Source organism: Polyodon spathula, unplaced genomic scaffold (genome assembly GCF_017654505.1).
Source record: "Polyodon spathula isolate WHYD16114869_AA unplaced genomic scaffold, ASM1765450v1 scaffolds_1735, whole genome shotgun sequence".
Classification (NCBI taxonomy): domain Eukaryota; kingdom Metazoa; phylum Chordata; class Actinopteri; order Acipenseriformes; family Polyodontidae; genus Polyodon; species Polyodon spathula.
In genome coordinates, this window is record NW_024473211.1 from 2,260 (window position 1) to 21,788 (window position 19,529).

At 49.3% G+C, this 19,529-nt stretch overlaps 1 protein-coding gene across 2 annotated transcripts; it reads left to right on the forward strand.

Moving 5' to 3' along the window:
• The first annotated feature begins 1,094 nt into the window (after positions 1 to 1,094).
• mark2b (MAP/microtubule affinity-regulating kinase 2b) lies at positions 1,095 to 18,365 on the forward strand. 2 transcript variants are annotated; one of them, XM_041243396.1, is made up of 14 exons: positions 1,095 to 1,188; positions 1,590 to 1,655; positions 2,855 to 2,925; positions 3,440 to 3,496; positions 4,010 to 4,246; positions 4,706 to 4,825; positions 5,408 to 5,507; positions 6,222 to 6,334; positions 7,336 to 7,468; positions 7,904 to 8,058; positions 9,418 to 9,515; positions 9,978 to 10,118; positions 12,072 to 12,335; positions 17,938 to 18,365. In XM_041243396.1, the coding sequence occupies exons 1-14, from the start codon at positions 1,161 to 1,163 to the stop codon at positions 18,302 to 18,304; spliced, it is 1,950 nt and encodes a 649-aa protein (XP_041099330.1). In that variant the 5' UTR covers positions 1,095 to 1,160; the 3' UTR covers positions 18,305 to 18,365. The 2 variants fall into 2 exon arrangements, with proteins under 2 accessions (XP_041099330.1, XP_041099331.1); XM_041243397.1 differs by lacking the exon at positions 9,978 to 10,118 and having other exon boundaries at positions 17,938 to 18,364.
• Positions 18,366 to 19,529: the final 1,164 nt, after the last annotated feature.

The window sequence follows — 19,529 nt, forward strand, 5'->3', positions numbered from 1 at the left end:
CTGCTGTGCAACGGGAGTCTCATTCCCATCCCTCATCTGTACATCAATAAAGTCACGATGCATGCGACAGGCTGATCTGCCTGCTTCGCCGTGAGCATGTGATGATAGACCCTCATTAAACAGAAGCACCATGCATCGCCTCCCAGCTCAAAGATCAAAAGAACATTTCTAAAGAAAACAAACAACAACAAAAAAAAAAGCCACAAAAATGTGTCTGGCTGTTTGATGCCATGGCTGATTGCAACCCCCCCCCCCCCTTTTCTCCCCTTGGCTGTTCTCTCCCCTGGGGACCCTCGTGTCTGAGTCCTGGCATGGCAGCCACTCCCAGACTCTGCTCCGAACGATCTGGAAATGAGCAGGGCTGCGAGTGAGACTCCCGCTGCACAGCAGTGTGATCCAGTCCTGCTTTCACTAGGAGTTTAATAATCAGACTCCCGCTGCACAGCGGTGTGATCCAGTCCTGCTTTCACTAGGAGTTTAATAATAAGACACACCTGAGCTTGTTAGCTAGACAAGCTGGGAGCAATAAAACCTGGACTGGTTCACACTGCTGTGCAATAGGAGTCTTATTACAAACATATTAGAAGTCCTTTGAATCTAAATCAGAAGGATGGCAAGCTGATGATAACGTGTTTGATCTGTTCCAGTAGGTCCTGTTCGTGGTTTCGAATGCTTTGTCTTTGACACTCTACAGCAAGGGGGGGGGGGGCACTACAGGGTCCCCCCCGCCCCAGCTCTGGATCTCTTGCCTGCTCTCGTGATTGTTTGATTCGTTGGGACCCATTGTAACTCTCCGGTCCTCGCAGTGTTTCACAGGCACCTTGAAATCGAGCGCTTTTTAAAATCGCCAGCAGTTGTTAAAAAGACCTGGAAACACGTCCAGCTGAACAGATAATTAGATTGATGATGTTAACTGAGGAGCTCGAGCTGGGATGGAGATCGGGAGACCCCGTGGTGACCCCTGGGGAGGGGGGGGAGGCTAGAGTCTGACAATCTCCCCCCCACCTGGCCTGGGGAGCCAGCTCTCCCCTCTCAGTGATATTAGAAGTGTAAATGCTGTTTGAGTTTTAGTGTGGAATGGACTTGCAATTGTTATTGAAGTTATATAAGGCTAACATTTCTCTCTCTCTCTCCTTTAGCTGTTTCGAGAAGTACGAATAATGAAGCTGTTGAATCATCCTAATATAGGTAAGTATTTTTAGCTGTCGTTCAGCTTCGGACAGAAGTTTTGCGTTAATGATTGAGACAAAAAATAAAAAAAAAAAAAAATTATATGTATATAATTTGGCTCATTTGATGGTGTTTAGATCTAGATTTAAAAAAATATATATTTACTGTGTGTTAAAATATTTAATGGATGAAAGGTGTCCCAGGATTGATGCTATCTTGGGGGAGGGATGAATGTCAGTTCTGCTAATGTCCCGTCCCATTGAAGATTACAGCTGAACCCAGTCCCATGGGAGAGGTTTCGTTCTCGCCCGCCGCTCGGATGCAAAGGTCCCAGCTTGGCGACCCTCGTTCCTGCCTGTCTGCTTGAAAGCTTGTTATTAAAACTGATGCCGTTGCTTCTTCTCCCCCTTCTCCTCCAGTTAAATTATTTGAAGTTATAGAAACCGAGAAGACTCTGTATTTGGTAATGGAATATGCCAGTGGAGGTAAGCGTGAACCGTTTCTCTCAAGCTTCGAGTCTCTCTCTATCATCCCTTTAGTGTAAGTCTTGCACGTGCCTGCTAATTCAGATTATTATTATTATTTATTTCTTAGCACACACTCTTATCACATTGCAGGGCAGTGTGATCCAGTCCTGCTTTCACTAAGAGTTTAATAATCAGACTCCCGCTGCACAGCAGTGTGATCCAGTCCTGCTTTCACTAGGAGTTTAATAATCAGACTCCCGCTGCACAGCACACTAGGAGTTTAATAATTAGCTTGTTAGCTAGACACACTGGGGGCTGATCAAGCTGCTAGCAGTGAAACCTGGACTTCCCAGCCCTGCAACCTTCTCAGAAAAGTCAGCTGTCCATCAAGGTGCTGTTTTTTTTTTTTTTTTTTTTTTAATCCATTGCTTGCCCTCATGCATATATATATATATATATTCTTTTGATATAGCTGTTGTCATAGAAACTGCTCAGTTGCCTAGTCCCCAGCTTGGAGACGGCAGAGTGTAATTTTGAGTCAGGAAAATGAAACTGGAAAGCTGGGATACGAACTGGGAGGTGTCATGAGTATCTTTCCTTCCTTTGATTGATCGATTTGATAGGATGCTGTCGCTAATGATGATGATGATGATGATGATAATAGTACACACTGGAGCCCAAACGCTGCTCTGCTCGACTCGCTCTCTTCTAGTTTCAATAACAACACTGATGAAGCTCTGGAGCCCAAACGCTGCTCTGCTCGACTCGCTCTCTTCTAGTTTCAATAATAACACTGATGAAGCTCTGGAGCCCAAACGCTGCTCTGCTCGACTCGCTCTCTTCTAGTTTCAATAATAACACTGATGAAGCTCTGGAGCCCAAACGCTGCTCTGCTCGACTCGCTCTCTTCTAGTTTCAATAATAACACTGATGAAGCTCTGGAGCCCAAACGCTGCTCTGCTCGACTCGCTCTCTTCTAGTTTCAATAATAACACTGATGAAGCTCTGGAGCCCAAACGCTGCTCTGCTCGACTCGCTCTCTTCTAGTTTCAATAATAACACTGATGAAGCTCTGGAGCCCAAACGCTGCTCTGCTCGACTCGCTCTCTTCTAGTTTCAATAATAACACTGATGAAGCTCTGGAGCCCAAACGCTGCTCTGCTCGACTCGCTCTCTCTTCATTCTTTTGGTTTTAGTTCATTTTTTCTTTCTTGCAGGTGAGGTGTTCGATTACTTGGTGGCTCACGGGAGGATGAAAGAGAAAGAGGCGAGGGCGAAATTTCGACAGGTCTGTGCGCTGTGATGTTCTGAAGATCCTTTTACCCTGAGCCTGTCTGTACAGGCAAACTGCAGAGAACCACAGGGAGGGAGGGAGGGAGGTGCGACTCCCATTGCAGAGCAGTGAGAGAGCCAGTCCAGGTTTTACATTCATTCTGTGAGCAGCAGCAGCAGCATCATCACAATGCTTTCCGAATGAATGTAAAACCTGGACTGGATGAAACTGCTCTGGAGTGGGAGTCGTAGTATTATTTATTATTATTATTATTATTATTATTGTTATTATTATTATTATTAAGACTCCCATTGCAATCCAGATTTTGCATTCATTCTGTGAGCTTCATATTGTAATTATAATATTATTATTAGTAGGGAGAGTCTCATTGCAGAGCAGGTGGGCCCTGTGATCGGGTTCTGCTCTTAATAAAAGTGCCGCTCGCCCTGCTGTCAGGAAAGCGCTTGGCGAAGCAGCCGACCCGAGGCAGAGCCCGTCTGACTCGCGTCTCGCTGCTCTTCTCTTGCAGATAGTGTCCGCTGTGCAGTACTGCCACCAGAAGAACATTGTTCACAGGGACCTGAAGGTGAGGCAGCAGGGAGAACTCGTTCAGCGAGGGAGGGCCTGTGACTCTCTCTCTCTCTCTCTTTCTCTCTCTCTGCCTGTCTGTCAGGGGAAAGAGAAGGGATGTGAATGAGAACTCGTTCAGCGAGGGAGGGCCTGTGACTCTCTCTCTCTCTCTCTCTCTCTCTCTCTCTCTCTCTCTCTCTCTCTGCCTGTCTGTCAGGGGAAAGAGAAGGGAGGTGAATGAGAACTCGTTCATCGAGAGAGGGTGGAGAGTCCAGCCAGTGACGACAATCTCTCGTCTGTCTCTCTCGCCTTGTTTCTTTTGATTCAGAGAATTTTTCTTCCCAAAAAAAAAATTATTTTGAATTTTATTTCTCTGAAAAACAAAAATTATAAATTCTCTTTTGAAACCTCTTTTTTTTTTTTTTTTTTTTTTTCTCTCTGCTGAAATAACGGTGCTAGTTTTAATTTTTATTTTTAAATGTGATTTCTTTTTTTTTTTTTTATTTTGCGCGTTTCCCCGCTCGCTCAGGCCGAGAACCTGCTGCTGGACGCGGACATGAACATCAAGATCGCGGATTTCGGATTCAGCAACGAGTTCATTCTGGGGAGCAAGCTGGACACCTTCTGCGGCTCGCCTCCCTACGCAGCCCCCGAGCTCTTCCAGGGCAAGAAGTACGACGGGCCTGAGGTGGATGTGTGGAGCCTGGGGGTCATCCTGTACACGCTGGTCAGCGGCTCGCTGCCCTTCGACGGGCAGAACCTCAAGGTGAGAGGGAGAGGGGGGGTTAGGGTCTGGGGGGGAGGGAGTCATCCTGTACACGCTGGTCAGCGGCTCGCTGCCCTTCGACGGGCAGAACCTCAAGGTGAGAGGGAGAGGGGGGGTTAGGGTCTGGGGGGGAGGGGGTCATCCTGTACACGCTGGTCAGCGGCTTGCCACCCTTCAACCGAGAGGGGGAGGGACTGGGAGAGGGGGAGGGACAGTACAGATGGGACTGGCAGAGTTTTTTTCTCCAGGCAAGCACAAAACCAGTGACAGAACCCCGAGCCAAGCGTTTGAAGACGCTGAGAGAGACTTCCGGTGGGGAGGAAATGTTAGCAAATTTCTTTTTAGCGTTTCTATTGAAGACTTCCACTGAAGCGATTTCCAGTCCGGTCTCTCGTCGTGTTTCTATTGAAGACTCTGTTGCCTGTTTTCATGTCTTTGGTTTGCTTGTATCTCTTGCAGGAGCTCAGAGAGAGGGTCCTTCGAGGGAAGTATCGAATCCCCTTCTACATGTCCACCGACTGTGAGAACCTGCTGAAGAAATTCCTCATCCTCAACCCGGGCAAGAGGGGCAGCCTGGAGGTGAGCGGAACCCGCGCGGGTAACGGGGTGGGTTCTAGGTTCCGGACTCGGTTCTAGGTTCTGGCTGTGGCGTCACCTGCTTTGGGTTCTAGACCATGAGCTGGGTTCTGGGTAACCTAAAGAGAGCCCCACCATCCAGAGCCTAGAACTCTGGGATGCCATGTTTATTAAATGCTTTACCAGACCTGTCTGTGCTTTACAATGCTTGCCTATGCTTTACCAGACCTCTCTGTGCTTTACAATGCTTCCCTGTGCTTTACCAGACCTCTCTGTGCTTTACAATGCTTCCCTGTGCTTTACCAGACCTCTCTGTGCTTTACAATGCTTCCCTGTGCTTTACCAGACCTCTCTGTGCTTTACAATGCTTCCCTGTGCTTTACCACACCTCTCTGTGCTTTACAATGCTCCCCTGTGCTTTACCACACCTCTCTGTGCTTTACAATGCTTCCCTGTGCTTTACCAGCCCTCTCTGTGCTTCACCGTGCTGTGCCTGTTCTGTATTGCACTGTGCTGTTACTGTCAGCAGTCCTGTATAAGGGTGCAGCTGTGCTGAATGCTCTTCTCACTCCCCCCTCCGAGCAGCAGATCATGAGAGATCGCTGGATGAACGTGGGGCACGAGGACGAGGAGCTGAAACCATATATTGAGCCCATGCCTGACTACAAAGACCCGAAGAGGACAGGTCTGTAAAACTCAGGAAACCTTTGCATATCGCTGCTCCGGAGCTTAGAGAAAAAGGAGGGCTTGAAGCCAGGAGGTTCAGCCACTGACTCGCTGTGTGTGTGGGGGACCCTGAGCAAGGGAACGTTATCCAGCAGCTTTCACTGGACTCTATGAAGCTGAGGGAGTTCATTCTATATAGAGGGGGTGCAATTCAATATGTTAACAAGGGAACATTATTCAGCAGCTTTCACTGGACTCTATGAAGCTGAGGGAGTTCATTCTATATAGAGGGGGTGCAATTCAATATGTTAACAAGGGAACATTATTCAGCAGCTTTCACTGGACTCTATGAAGCTGAGGGAGTTCATTCTATATAGAGGGGGTGCAATTCAATATGTTAACAAGGGAACATTATTCAGCAGCTTTCACTGGACTCTATGAAGCTGAGGGAGTTCATTCTATATAGAGGGGGTGCAATTCAATATGTTAACAAGGGAACATTATTCAGCAGCTTTCACTGGACTCTATGAAGCTGAGAGTTCATTCTCTATAGAGGGTCATGCAAAACATTTGTCCAGATATATACCTTCCTTTCTGAAGCAATATAAAAACAATTGGACTATAATTACAATTGTTAATGCTATTAATAATAATAATAATAATATTACTGTTGTAACTGCTGTTCCTCACAGTTAATTGTGGGTGAGTTCATCTGTCTTTTGTGTGCTTTCAGAGACAATGATCACGATGGGGTACTCCCAAGAGGAGATTCAGGACTCTCTGGTCAACCAAAAATACAACGAAGTCATGGCAACCTACCTCCTGCTTGCATACAAGACGCCCGAGGTGTTTAAAATCCACCACCTTCCCTCTCGTGTGTGTTTCTGAGCGTTCGGTGGCTGTCGTCGCAGAAGACTCCCAGTGCACAGCAGTGTGATCCAGTCCAGGTTTCACTGCTAGCAGCTTGATCAGCCCCCACTGTGTCTAGCTAACAAGCTCAGGTGTGTCTTATTATTAAACTCCTAGTGAAAGCAGGACTGGATCACACTGCTGTGCAGCGGGAGTCTGATTATTAAACTCCTAGTGAAAGCAGGACTGGATCACACTGCTGTGCAGCGGGAGTCTGATTATTAAACTCCTAGTGAAAGCAGGACTGGATCACACTGCTGTGCAGCGGGAGTCTGATTATTAAACTCCTAGTGAAAGCAGGACTGGATCACAGTGCTGTGCAGCGGGAGTCTGATTATTAAACTCCTAGTGAAAGCAGGACTGGATCACACTGCTGTGCAGTGAGAGTCTTATTCTCATCCCTGTCCGTATGTTGTGTGGGGTGTGTGCGTCTCCCTGTGATCGTGCTGAGAGTGTGTTTCATTCTCTCATCTCTTTGTGTGACTCCCTCTCCCCTCTCCCTGTACCTCAGTTTTATATCGGCTAATCTGTGGTGTGTGTGTGTCTCCCTCTGAGAGTCTGCGTGGATGTGCCCTGTAGCCTGGAAATCGCAGGTTCGAATCCAGGCTGTGTCACTCCCGACCGTGACCGGGGGTCCCAAGGGGGCAGCGCGCAGTTTGCTGAGCGCCGCCCGGGTAGGGGAGGGCTCAGGTCGTCAGGGAAGTCCGCGGGTTCACCAGCGCCCCCCTGTGGCTGATCGGGAGCCTGCAGGTTCTGCAGCGGAGTCATTCAGATCTGTCCTCCGGCACTGCAGGTCTGGTGGCTTCGCTGTGGATCAGCAGTGTGATAGATTGGCAGGAGAGAGTTTCAGAGGACGCGGGTTCCAGCCTCCATACAACACTGTATAGTCCGTGCAGAATTGATCTTCACTCTATCTTCCTCCTCCTCCTTCTCGCTAGCTGGATGACGGCAGCAACGCGGCTCTGAAACCACGTCCAGGAAGTGACCTCACAAACAGCAGCGTCCAGTCGCCTTCCCACAAGGTACAGCGCAGCGTCTCGTCCAATCAGAAGCCTCGGAGGACGGAGCCAGGTGAGAGGGATCTCTGTTTGAGAGAGAGATGTGTGCAGTGTATTGCAGTCTCCTCATTCGCAGTACAGAGTGGAGGTCAATACTGTGTCTGATATAGAGGGGTGTGTGTTGGTTGATAGATAAATCAATCAATGTTTATTTCATATAGCGCCTTTCATAGCGGAGCACCATCACAAAGAGCTTTACAAGATGCAGCAATAAGAAAAATACTACAAACACAGAGAAATGCATCATACATGATATACAGTAAAACACACAATGCATAATACATTAAATACAGTGGAAAGAGCAGAATACAGGATAGCAGCACAATACATGAAATAGTGCATTAAATAAAGTAGCGATGTCTGAGTTCACAGTAAAGTGTAGGAGTCATGTCTTGCAGAACCTCATTGTTAGTTTTGTCTCACTTTCCCTCCCCTCTCTCTCTCTTAGGCTCCTCGATCCCCTCCTCTAACTCCTACTCCAAGCGCTCCCAGACCAAGACAGACACAGACGAGTCCCGCAAGCCTGGCAGTGCAGCCAAGGTACCGGCCAGCCCTCTGAGCAGCGGCGGCGACCGCAAGAAGAGCACCCCTACCCCTTCCACAGTGAGTACCAGCACTGCCCTGACCCCCTCCACAGAGAGGACCGGCACTGCCCTGACCCTCTCCACAGGGAGTACCGGCGCTGCCCTGACCCTCTCCACAGTGAGTACCAGCACTGCCCTGACCCCCTCCACAGGGAGGACCGGCACTGCCCTGACCCCCTCCACAGGGAGGACCAGCACTGCCCTGACCCCCTCCACAGGGAGGACCGGCACTGCCCTGACCCCCTCCACAGGGAGGACCGGCACTGCCCTGACCCCCTCCACAGTGAGTACCGGCACTGCCCTGACCCCCTCCACAGGGAGGACCGGCACTGCCCTGACCCCTTCCACAGTGAGTACCGGCACTGCCCTGACCCCTTCCACAGTGAGTACCAGCACTGCCCTGACCCCCTCCACAGAGAGGACCGGCACTGCCCTGACCCTCTCCACAGGGAGTACCGGCACTGCCCTGACCCCTTCCACAGTGAGTACCGGCACTGCCCTGACCCCCTCCACAGAGAGGACCGGCACTGCCCTGACCCCCTTCCACAGGGAGGACCGGCACTGCCCTGACCCCCTCCACAGGGAGGACCGGCACTGCCCTGACCCCTTCCACAGAGAGGACCGGCACTGCCCTGACCCCTTCCACAGTGAGGACCGGCACTGCCCTGACCCCCTCCACAGGGAGGACCGGCACTGCCCTGACCCCCTCCACAGGGAGGACCGGCACTGCCCTGACCCCCTCCACAGGGAGGACCGGCACTGCCCTGACCCCTTCCACAGAGAGGACCGGCACTGCCCTGACCCCCTCCACAGGGAGGACCGGCACTGCCCTGACCCCTTCCACAGTGAGGACCGGCACTGCCCTGACCCCCTCCACAGGGAGGACCGGCACTGCCCTGACCCCCTCCACAGGGAGGACCGGCACTGCCCTGACCCCCTCCACAGGGAGGACCGGCACTGCCCTGACCCCCTCCACAGGGAGGACCGGCACTGCCCTGACCCCCTCCACAGGGAGGACCGGCACTGCCCTGACCCCCTCCACAGGGAGGACCGGCACTGCCCTTACCCCCTCCACAGGGAGGACCGGCACTGCCCTGACCCCCTCCACAGGGAGGACCGGCACTGCCCTGACCCTCTCCCACAGCTCGGTCCAAAAGTTTTGCATCATCCTATAGAATTAACACATTTTTGCTTGAGAAACTTTTTTGCAAAGCTGCATTTTCTTTTTAATTTGCTTTTGTTAAAAAGTTGTTGCATTATCCTTTCCCTGCCCACGGCTTTCTGAGGCGATGATAGTCTAGCCCCTTCACTGTGAGAGCCAGGACTTTGTTACAATCCCAGAGTAACACCCCCCCCCCCCCCCCCCCGTGTCTCACAGAACAGCATCCTCTCAACCGGGACGAGTCGGAGCAGAACCTCCCCGATAACAGAGAGGAGCAGCGTGGGGCAGGGCTCTGTGCTGAACGGCAAGGACAGGTGAGATACAATACAGTACAATACGCACACACACACACACAGGGGTCTGTGCTGAACGGCAAGGACGGGTGAGATTCAGTACAGTACAATACACACACACACACGCAGAGCTCTGCGCTGAACGGCAAGGACAGGTGAGATTCAGGAGATATAATAGATATAGATAGATATATAGATATATATATATATGCGCACACACACTGAGATACACACAGGTGTGCCAAGGTTCAGCTCTTGTAACCTCTGATCACTTCTCCTCTTCCTTTCACTCTGGGACAGGCGAGTCGAGAGCTCTTAACCGCTCTACACTGTCTGTCTGTCTGTCTCTTCTGTCTGTTTATTTACCAAACCCATAGTTTACAGGGTTTCGCTTTATTAATAAATCATTAGTCCCCCCCCCTTCTCTCTCTCCCCCCTCTCCTCTCCTCTAACATGTTTGCGCTGCTCCCCTCTTGTCTCCAGTTTAACCACGCCAGGCTCCCGAGCCTCCACTGCCTCTGCCTCTGCTGTGCTGACCTCGGCCAGGCCTCGCCACCAGAAATCCCAGTCCAGCCAGGGCTCCCTGACCCCCTCCGACAAGCACTGCGAGGTGCAGAGGCCCAGGCAAGTCACCCAAGAGAGGGGAGGAGAGAGGGAAGAGGGGGGCATTCTGAGAGAGAGAGAGATGGGAGGGGATCCTGAGAGAGAGGGAACCGAGAGAGGAGGGGGGATCCTGAGAGGGGGAACCGAGTGAGGAGGGGATTCTGAAAGGAGGAGAGAGAGGGGATTCTGAGAGGATAGAGAAGGAGAGAGGGGATTCTGAGAGGATAGGGAAGGAGAGAGGGGGGGATTCTGAGAGGATAGGGAAGGAGGGGGGGGGATTCTGAGAGGATAGGGAAGGAGGGGGGATTCTGAGAGGATAGAGAAGGAGAGGAGGGGATTCTGAAAGGAGGAGAGAGGGGATTCTGAGAGGATAGGGAAGGAGAGGGGGGGATTCTGAGAGGATAGGGAAGGAGAGGGGGGGATTCTGAGAGGATAGGGAAGGAGAGGGGGGGATTCTGAGAGGATAGGGAAGGAGAGAGGGGGGGATTCTGAGAGGATAGGGAAGGAGAGAGGGGATTCTGAGGATAGGGAAGGAGAGAGATGTGGGGAAAGGGGGGGGGGATCCTGAGAGAGAGATGGGGGCCTGGACGAGTCAGTCTGAAGAGAGAGAGAGAGAGGGAGAGCGCAGAGGGGAATGAGGACAGCTCCTAGGGTTCGGGAGAGGGAGAGCAGACTGAACAAAAACCGCTCCACACACAGACAGACTGCCTGCCCTGAGATGGAGTCTGCACAGTGCAGCTCATATGAACGTCCTTTACAAAAACGAATTGCCCACCCCCCGACACTGAACTAACTGACCCGGCTTGCAACTATGGGATCTCTGGGCCTTTTCTCTGCTCGTAAACTGCAGCGGAACGATTAACCCATTAACGACTGACTCTAGATCAAACTCTCCTTATCATCATTGGTGTGCGTGTTTATTTTTTGTAGTAGTTCAGGGATGGGAATCAGACTCCTGCTGCACAGCAGTGTGATCCAGTCCTACTTTCGCTAGGAGTTTAATAATCAGACACGCCTGAGCTTGTTAGCTAGACACACTGGGGGCTGATCAAGCTGGTAGCAGTGAAACCTGGACTGGATCACACTGCTGTGCAATAGGAGTCAGATTCCCAGCCCTGTAGCCTCCAGCGCTCTCTGTAAACAGTGGTGGTTATTAATCCTCATCCCTACCAGGAATTTCCCCAGACTTTTGATTCCAGTTTGGCAGCGGATTCTGATCAAGACTGAAGTACGATACGAGGCAACTCGGGAATCCGCTAGACTTTTGAAAACTACCAGGGTCCCCCCCTGGTCCTCTGCAGGTCTTTGTGGGTCAGAAGATATTTATTAGCCCTCAGTGTTTCCAAACCCACACGATTTAATTTTTTTGCTTTTTTTTCGAGGGGGGGGGGGGGACCCAGCTAGTGACCCTGTTTGAATCCTGTGCTTTTTTGCGATGTGTGTTGTCTGCAGAGCACCGCCTGATTTTGATTTATTGAGTCATTGATTGATTGATTATTGGTTTGTAATGCTTTTGTCCATAAGGTTTAAGTGTGTGGTGACTCTTCTCTCCTCCCTTAGGAAACCGCTCTGGAGACCCGGACCCTTTCGACAGCTTTAAAAAATAGAGAGATTGAGAGCGAGAGAGATAGATACTGTAGATAGATAGATAGATAGATGTATTGATTTATTTAATTGATTTTAATTTCAATTCTTTATACTGATGGTTTGCAAACTTGTGCTTTTTAGGCAGTAAATGTGTTCACAGCCTGTTTCGGTAAGAGGTCTTAATGGGGCTCAGTTAAAAACATGTAGTTTAGATATTCTTCAACTGCTGTGTGTGCACATTTGTAAAATACCTGAGTCGTCGGGCTGGGAATCAGACTCCTGTTGCACAGCAGTGTCACCCAGTCCAGGTTTTACTACCAGCTTGATCAGCCCCAGTGTGTCTAGCTAACAACCTCCTCACCTCCCCTGTTTCTCTCCACATCACAGCACGGCCCCTCAGAGAGTCCCAGTGGCGTCTCCCTCCGCCCACAACATCAGCAGCGCCGCCGTGACGGACCGTACCAACTTCCCCCGGGGGGTGGCCAGCCGAAGCACTTTCCACGCCGGCCAGCAAAGGGCGACGCGAGACCAGCACGGCGTGGCGTACAACGGCCCCCCGGCCTCTCCCTCCCTCTCTCATGGGAACAGCCAGGCGCGGCGCGGGGGGGGCACCGGTATCTTCAGCAAGTTCACCTCCAAGTTTGTGCGCAGGTGAGCAGCCAAATCGAATGAGAGAGACGGCAGCAATGGGGAACCAAGACTCCCGCTGCACAGCAGTGTGATCCAGTCCAGGTTTTACTGCCACCAGCTTGATCAGCCCCCAGTGTGTCTAGCTAACAAGCTCAGGTGTGTCTTATTACTAAACTCCTAGTGAAAGCAGGACTGGATCACACTGCTGTGCAGCGGGAGTCTGATTATTAAACTCCTAGTGAAAGCAGGACTGGATCACACTGCTGTGCACTGTCTGATTATTAAACTCCTAGTGAAAGCAGGACTGGATCACACTGCTGTGCAGCGGGAGTCTGATTATTAAACTCCTAGTGAAAGCAGGACTGGATCACACTGCTGTGCAGCGGGAGTCTGATTATTAAACTCCTAGTGAAAGCAGGACTGGATCACACTGCTGTGCAGCGGGAGTCTGATTATTAAACTCCTAGTGAAAGCAGGACTGGATCACACTGCTGTGCAGCGGGAGTCTGATTATTAAACTCCTAGTGAAAGCAGGACTGGATCGCACTGCTGTGTAGTGGTGTTGCTCCTTCCAGTTTTTTTAATACTGGGAGTTTGTGATTTAGTCACAGTGTGTGTGTATAGGGGCACAGGCGCAGAAAACTGGGCAGAGCTCTATCTGACGCAGCAAGACAATTATTGGATATCAGGGCGCAGCTCTCCACAGACGAGGGGGGCCGGCGTGGATGAGGGGGGGCTGATTCAGCGTTCAGAGTGAATTCAGAAACAGCTGCTCGGGTTTGTGTGGATCTCTGTTCTCCGCAGAGTCTCAGAAAAGCAGCGATCCTCACAAACCCCAGCAGCTGTTTCTGAATTCGCTCTGAACGCTGAATCAGCCGGCCCCCCTCGTCTGCGGGGAGCTCCGCCCCCGACCAGTACAATAATTGGTTTGTGCTTTTTTAAATGTGTTTTTTTTTAAACGCTTGCTTTTTTTCATACAAATTTATTTTTTTTCTGTTTTGTTGTTGTTTTTTTTTTTCTTTGTAGAAATCTGTCATTTAGATTTACAAGAAGGTAGGCACAATCCAACATCTGATTCTTAACCTGACCTGAGCATCACTAACACACTCAGCTCGGTTATAATATTGCTTTATAGCTTATACCGGGCGGGGGGCGCAGGGTCTCCTGGTTTCCGTTCCACCCTGAGCTCTCGATCGCTTACCTGCTCTCGTTATTGCTAGATTCATTGGGACCCATTGTAACTCTTCTCTCCGGGTCCTCGCAGTGTTTCACAGGCAAGTATTGAGCAAATAAATAGATCCATGAAGTTTTAACCCTTAGCGGTCCATTTATTCAACTCTTGTCAGGTCCAGTTTATTTTCACACGCTCTGTTTTTAAAACCAGGTTTAAAAGGCATTACAATTGCAAAGGGACCCTCGGCACTGCGTCTCTAGCCAAGCCCCACCCCTTGTTCGCTGTATTTATCACATGCCTCTTTATAGACGTGCGCGCTGATAAACTGATCGCTGGTTTTATCACCAAACTCCTCAATAATCCGATCAGAGTCATTATTTTCTTACTGTAACATCTCAGAAAGCCCTGCAGGTGTCTGTGATATTCTTTGAGCGCTGGGTGCGGAAGCAGCTCTCTCCTTTGTGTCTGTGTTATCTCTGTAGGGGACGGGGCGATCAGACGCGCCCCTTTTTTTTTCCGGCTCCTGTCGGTCTCACTCGGCCATTGAAAGGTTTTTCTCTGCTTTTTCCGGAGAGAAAAAAACGACTAGAGACCTCCGCTTGACGTCTTTTTTTGATGATGTGGGACAGGGTCCAGACATCGGACCGGAAAGGGAAAATTGTAATGTCGGACCCGGTCTGGAACAGGACAGCGAAGGGTTAACAGAGGAGCTCAAGTTGGGATGAAAATCGGACGACCCCGCGGTGACCCTCCGGGGGTGGGGTGGGGGTGGGCGGGGCATTAGTTCTGGCTTCTGATTTTCGGTGCCTCATTCGACGTCTGCTCTCCTTTTTCTTTTTTTTTGTTTTTTTTAATTCTGAGTGACCCCCTGCTAAGCCGTTTTCGTGTGTCTCAATCACACGCTGAGAAACACGTCCAGAGTCAGAGCGATTTCATTCCAGGCGCTTTAAAATCGCAAGTCTTCATTCGTTTAAAAGCAGAAGCGACCTCTCTCTCTCTCTCTCTCTGTAAACGCGGTTACGCGGGTGCGTGGGGCATTTATAAAATAATAAAGATTCGTCTTCGCTGGCGTGCCGCGATCTCGTTTGGAGACGCTGCTTGTAAATTTGTGTTTTTTTTTTTTTTTTTTAAAGCAGAGTTTCACAGAAAGTTAATAATCGGTTTGTTCACAGCGTTTCTCCGCGTGTGATCGAGAGACACGAATGGCTTCGTACTTGATTTCTTTTGAAGAAAGTGGGGAGGGGCGGAAATCGGAATAAAGCACCAAAAATCAGAAGCCTTAATATATATTATAACACACTCCTTCCTGTTAACACTCTCTCCCTCTCGCACTCGCTGTCCCTCGCTCTCTCTCTCCATTGTGAAAGGGATTGGGGGGGGGGGGGGGGGGGGGGGTTGGAGTCTCTCTTTCAAACTCTGCAGACACCTCCAGGTCTTCCTTGGGTCGGGGACTCTAACCCAGCACTCTTCCCCCCTCCTCCCTGTCCCGGCTGACTGTCGCAGCACGAGGGAATTTGGGGAATGTTTGAGTTTAAATGCGAGCAGGAGCTTTGTTTGTATAATTAGAGTTAATGTGTCCAGTCGATCCAGTCTCTCTCATACCAGTTAGTATGTCCAGTTGTCCCTGTCTCTTCTATTAGTTAATTTGTCCAGACTGGGAGAGACGTTTCTGAGACTCTTAAGGTTGTTGTAATAATAATAATAATCCTAAGGGATTGTTATGAATGAAAGGGCAGAGCAGTGTGACTGGAGGTCGTGTGCGCTGCTTGTCGTTCATTTATTTAAGTTGGTTTTTAGTACTTCCTATTCAGCTCTGAGTGTGTTTGAGACGAGGGCTCCAGTACTGCCCGGGTCTAGGTGTCTGTGTTGCATCTCTGTCTGTCTCTCTCTCTCTCTCTCTCTCTCTGTCTGTCACTCGCTTTCTCGCTCTGTCGCTCTCGCATTCTCTCTCCTATCTGACTCTTCGCTCTGCCTTGTGCTCTCTCTCTCTCTGTCTCTGTCTTGCTCTGTTGTGCTCTCGCTCTGTTGCTCTCGCTTTCTCTTTCTATATGTCTTGCTCGCTCTCTCTCTCTCTCTCTCTCTTTCTCTCTCTCTCTCTCCTCTCTCTCTCCCCTCCTGTATGTTGTAAAGTCTGGAGGCTGAAAGCAGGTCCTGGTGGTGGTTGTAATTAAGCTGATGCTGTGGGCTGCTTGCAGTGTTCTTGTGTGTTACAGTGTAAGTCTGGAGGCTGGAAGCAGGGAGCTGTGTTTTCATACTGACAGTGGAATAGATTAGGTTGCCCCCTGCTGGTGAAAGGGGAGCACTTCTGTTTTGATGATTCATTTTTAAATAGAAGGGGGGGGGGGGCGGGGTTGACGTTTTTTAATCTTGATCTATATGTATGCATATATCTGTCTATCCATTTCTCTCCGTCTGTCTCCCTTGCTCTATTTAGTGTGTCTCTGTGTGTGTGTATAGTCTCTGTGTGTGTGTATATAGTCTCTGTGTGTATATAGTCTCTGTGTGTGTATAGTCTGTGTATAGTGTCTCTGTGTGTGTGTGTATAGTCTCTGTGTGTGTGTATAGTCTCTGTGTGTGTATAGTCTCTGTGTGTGTGTGTATAGTGTCTGTGTGTGTATAGTGTGTGTGTGTGTATAGTCTCTGTGTGTGTATAGTCTCTGTGTGTGTGTATAGTCTCTGTGTGTGTATAGTCTCTGTGTGTGTGTGTCTCTGTGTGTGTGTGTGTGTGTGTGTGTGTGTGTGTGTGTGTACAGTCTGTGTGCAGTGTATAGTGTGCATGTTCTGGGAGTGGGCTGGTGTTTTTACAGGGCGCTCACGTGGTGTTGGGCTGGATTTATATAGAGAGATATTTTGTATAAGAATTCCTAATCCAGAAATGCAAATTTAAAAAAAACACTAAACTTTATTCATTTTTTTTTTGTATTTAATTTTCTTTTCGAGGAACCTGCATGAGGGAGAAAACAGAGAGGGAGATGAGTCTCTGTGTGTGTGAGTGTGTGATCTGTGTGTGTGTGTGTGTGTGTGTACATCAATGTGCGTGTATAGTGTGCATGTTCTGGGAGTGGGCTGGTGTTTTTACAGGGCGCTCACGTGGTGTTGGGCTGGATTTATATAGAGAGATGCAATTCAATATGAATTCCTAATCAAGGGAACATTATTCAGCAGCTTTCACTGGACTCTATGAAGCTGAGGGAGTTCATTCTATATAGAGGGGGTGCAATTCAATATGAGAACAAGGGAACATTATTCAGCAGCTTTCACTGGACTCTATGAAGCTGAGGGAGTTCATTCTATATAGAGGGGGTGCAATTCAATATGTTAACAAGGGAACATTATTCAGCAGCTTTCACTGGACTCTATGAAGCTGAGGGAGTTCATTCTATATAGAGGGGGTGCAATTCAATATGTTAACAAGGGAACATTATTCAGCAGCTTTCACTGGACTCTATGAAGCTGAGGGAGTTCATTCTATATAGAGGGGGTGCAATTCAATATGTTAACAAGGGAACATTATTCAGCAGCTTTCACTGGACTCTATGAAGCTGAGGGAGTTCATTCTATATAGAGGGGGTGCAATTCAATATGTTAACAAGGGAACATTATTCAGCAGCTTTCACTGGACTCTATGAAGCTGAGGGAGTTCATTCTATATAGAGGGGGTGCAATTCAATATGTTAACAAGGGAACATTATTCAGCAGCTTTCACTGGACTCTATGAAGCTGAGGGAGTTCATTCTATATAGAGGGGGTGCAATTCAATATGTTAACAAGGGAACATTATTCAGCAGCTTTCACTGGACTCTATGAAGCTGAGGGAGTTCATTCTATATAGAGGGGGTGCAATTCAATATGTTAACAAGGGAACATTATTCAGCAGCTTTCACTGGACTCTATGAAGCTGAGGGAGTTCACTGTATATCGAGGGGGATGCAAAGCTCTTGGCGGTCGCGGTGTGTGTATAATTACACTTGTTTTCTGCCCTTCCTCTTTCCTCTATGTGATGTAATCGTATTGCCTTGTCTCCAGGTTAAGCATGCCTGTCTTGAAGTAGATGTGAGGTGTCGGTCAGACTGTACGGGTGGCAAGTTTTATAGATTTACATCGGCGTACTAAAGCTGCATCAAGCGATGCATTATTAGAGTCCGGACGGAGCTCTCCGCAGACTGAGGGGCGCTGGTGTGGATCAGGGGGGGCTGATTCACCCCTCAGAGTGAATTTGGAAACAGCTGCTTGGGTTTGTGGGGGTCGCTGCTTTTCTGAGACACTGCAGAGAAACGGCAAATAGATAAATTCAGCCTCAGGTGATCTGTGTCAAGCACAGCACTTTCTGATGGTGCGATTTCTCAAATCAACACGTATTCTTATTATAAAAGAGGCGTCATTTCGCAGTGGAAGTCCGGTCTTTTAAGTTCTCGTTGCTATGACGCATCTCCCCCCCCCCCCCTCCAGGCATGTGGTCGGCGGTGGGATCGCAGGCGGAGTGGACAAGGAGAAGGACCTGAGGCTGGACTCGAAGCCGCGCTCCCTGCGCTTCACGTGGAGCATGAAGACCACCAGCTCCATGGACCCCAGCGAGATGATGAAGGAGATCCGCAAGGTGCTGGACTCGAACAACTGCGACAGCGAGCTGAGGGAGCGCTTCGTGCTGCTCTGCATCCACGGGGCGCCCTCGCAGGACGACTTCGTGGAGTGGGAGATCGAGGTGTGCAAGCTGCCCCGCCTCTCCCTCAACGGGGTGCGCTTCAAGAGGGTCTCCGGGACCTCCATCGCCTTCAAGAACATTGCGTCCAAAATTGCCAACGAGCTCAAACTCTGAGAGAGGGAGGGAGGGGCTGAAACACGTGAGAGAGGAGGGAGGGAGAGTGGGCTGAAACATTGAGAGGGAGGGAGGGAGAGGGGCTGAAACAGAGGAGGGAGGGAGAGTGGGCTGAAACATTGAGAGGAGGGAGAGAGAAGGGCTGAAACAGGAGGAAGAGGGGGTTGAAACAGGAGGTAGGTAGGGAGGAGATGATGATATGATGATAATGATGACCCCCCCCCCCCCCCCCAATCACTGGAAATAATCTGATTTATAAATAGAGCGATGGATAGATGTACAGATATGTATATATTCTTATCTGGTTCTAAACTCTGTGGCAGGTCAAGCTTGGGGTTGGGTATATATATATATATATATTGGTTTTTCTGTTTGGTTTTTTTTAAACCCTGTTCCGGGATTTCTGGCTAAAGATCTGATCTACACTAGAACACGTAATTTACCAAGTCTAAAGGTCCGACGGCGGCTGCCCCTTTAAATTAGCGGGGCCCCCCGCCCCGGGGGTCAATATCTCACGTGAACTTAGTGTGTGGATCCTGCTCCCGAGGGCTGATGACTACTCGCAATTGATTCGCTCTCCCCCCCCTCGAACGTTACTGCAGGGCATGGAAATCTGCATCTCCCCACTCCCCCCTCCCCCTCTCGCTCCCGGAGCAGAGCCCTGTGGATTTGTAGAATGTTTACAGAGCCAGCACTGGATGTGAATGAGAACTCTATTGGTTATTATTATTATTATTAGTATGATTTATTATTTTATTGTGATTTGAATTAAGGGGAAGCTGCTGGGATGTTTGACTCAATATTTGCTGGTTTTTTTTTTTTTTTTTTTTTTTTTTTTTTTTTAAATATACCTGCAAAAACCTGTCTTTTAATTATCGCGACACCTCCTTCTGCTTTCTGTAAGCTTGTGTTCTTCTGATTTCATCGTGACCACGCACACTCGGACACGCGCTGACACAATTACAGAAACAGAGAGATCGAAACGGACCGATTTGTATATCAGAAGGCATTAATATAGCGGCCAGTTGCTGTACGAGAGAGATAGATATACAATTAAATGTTGTTAAGGCTGTGGTAATGAGTCTTATTCATTCTCCCCTTTTTAAGAAGTATTTATCAGCAGTGATTTTAAATGGATCCGTTCATTTTAAAAGCGCGTCTGTTTTCAAAACGAAAAAAAAAAGCTGTCCTTCCCTCACTTTTACAACCCGGCAAGGGGCATCGT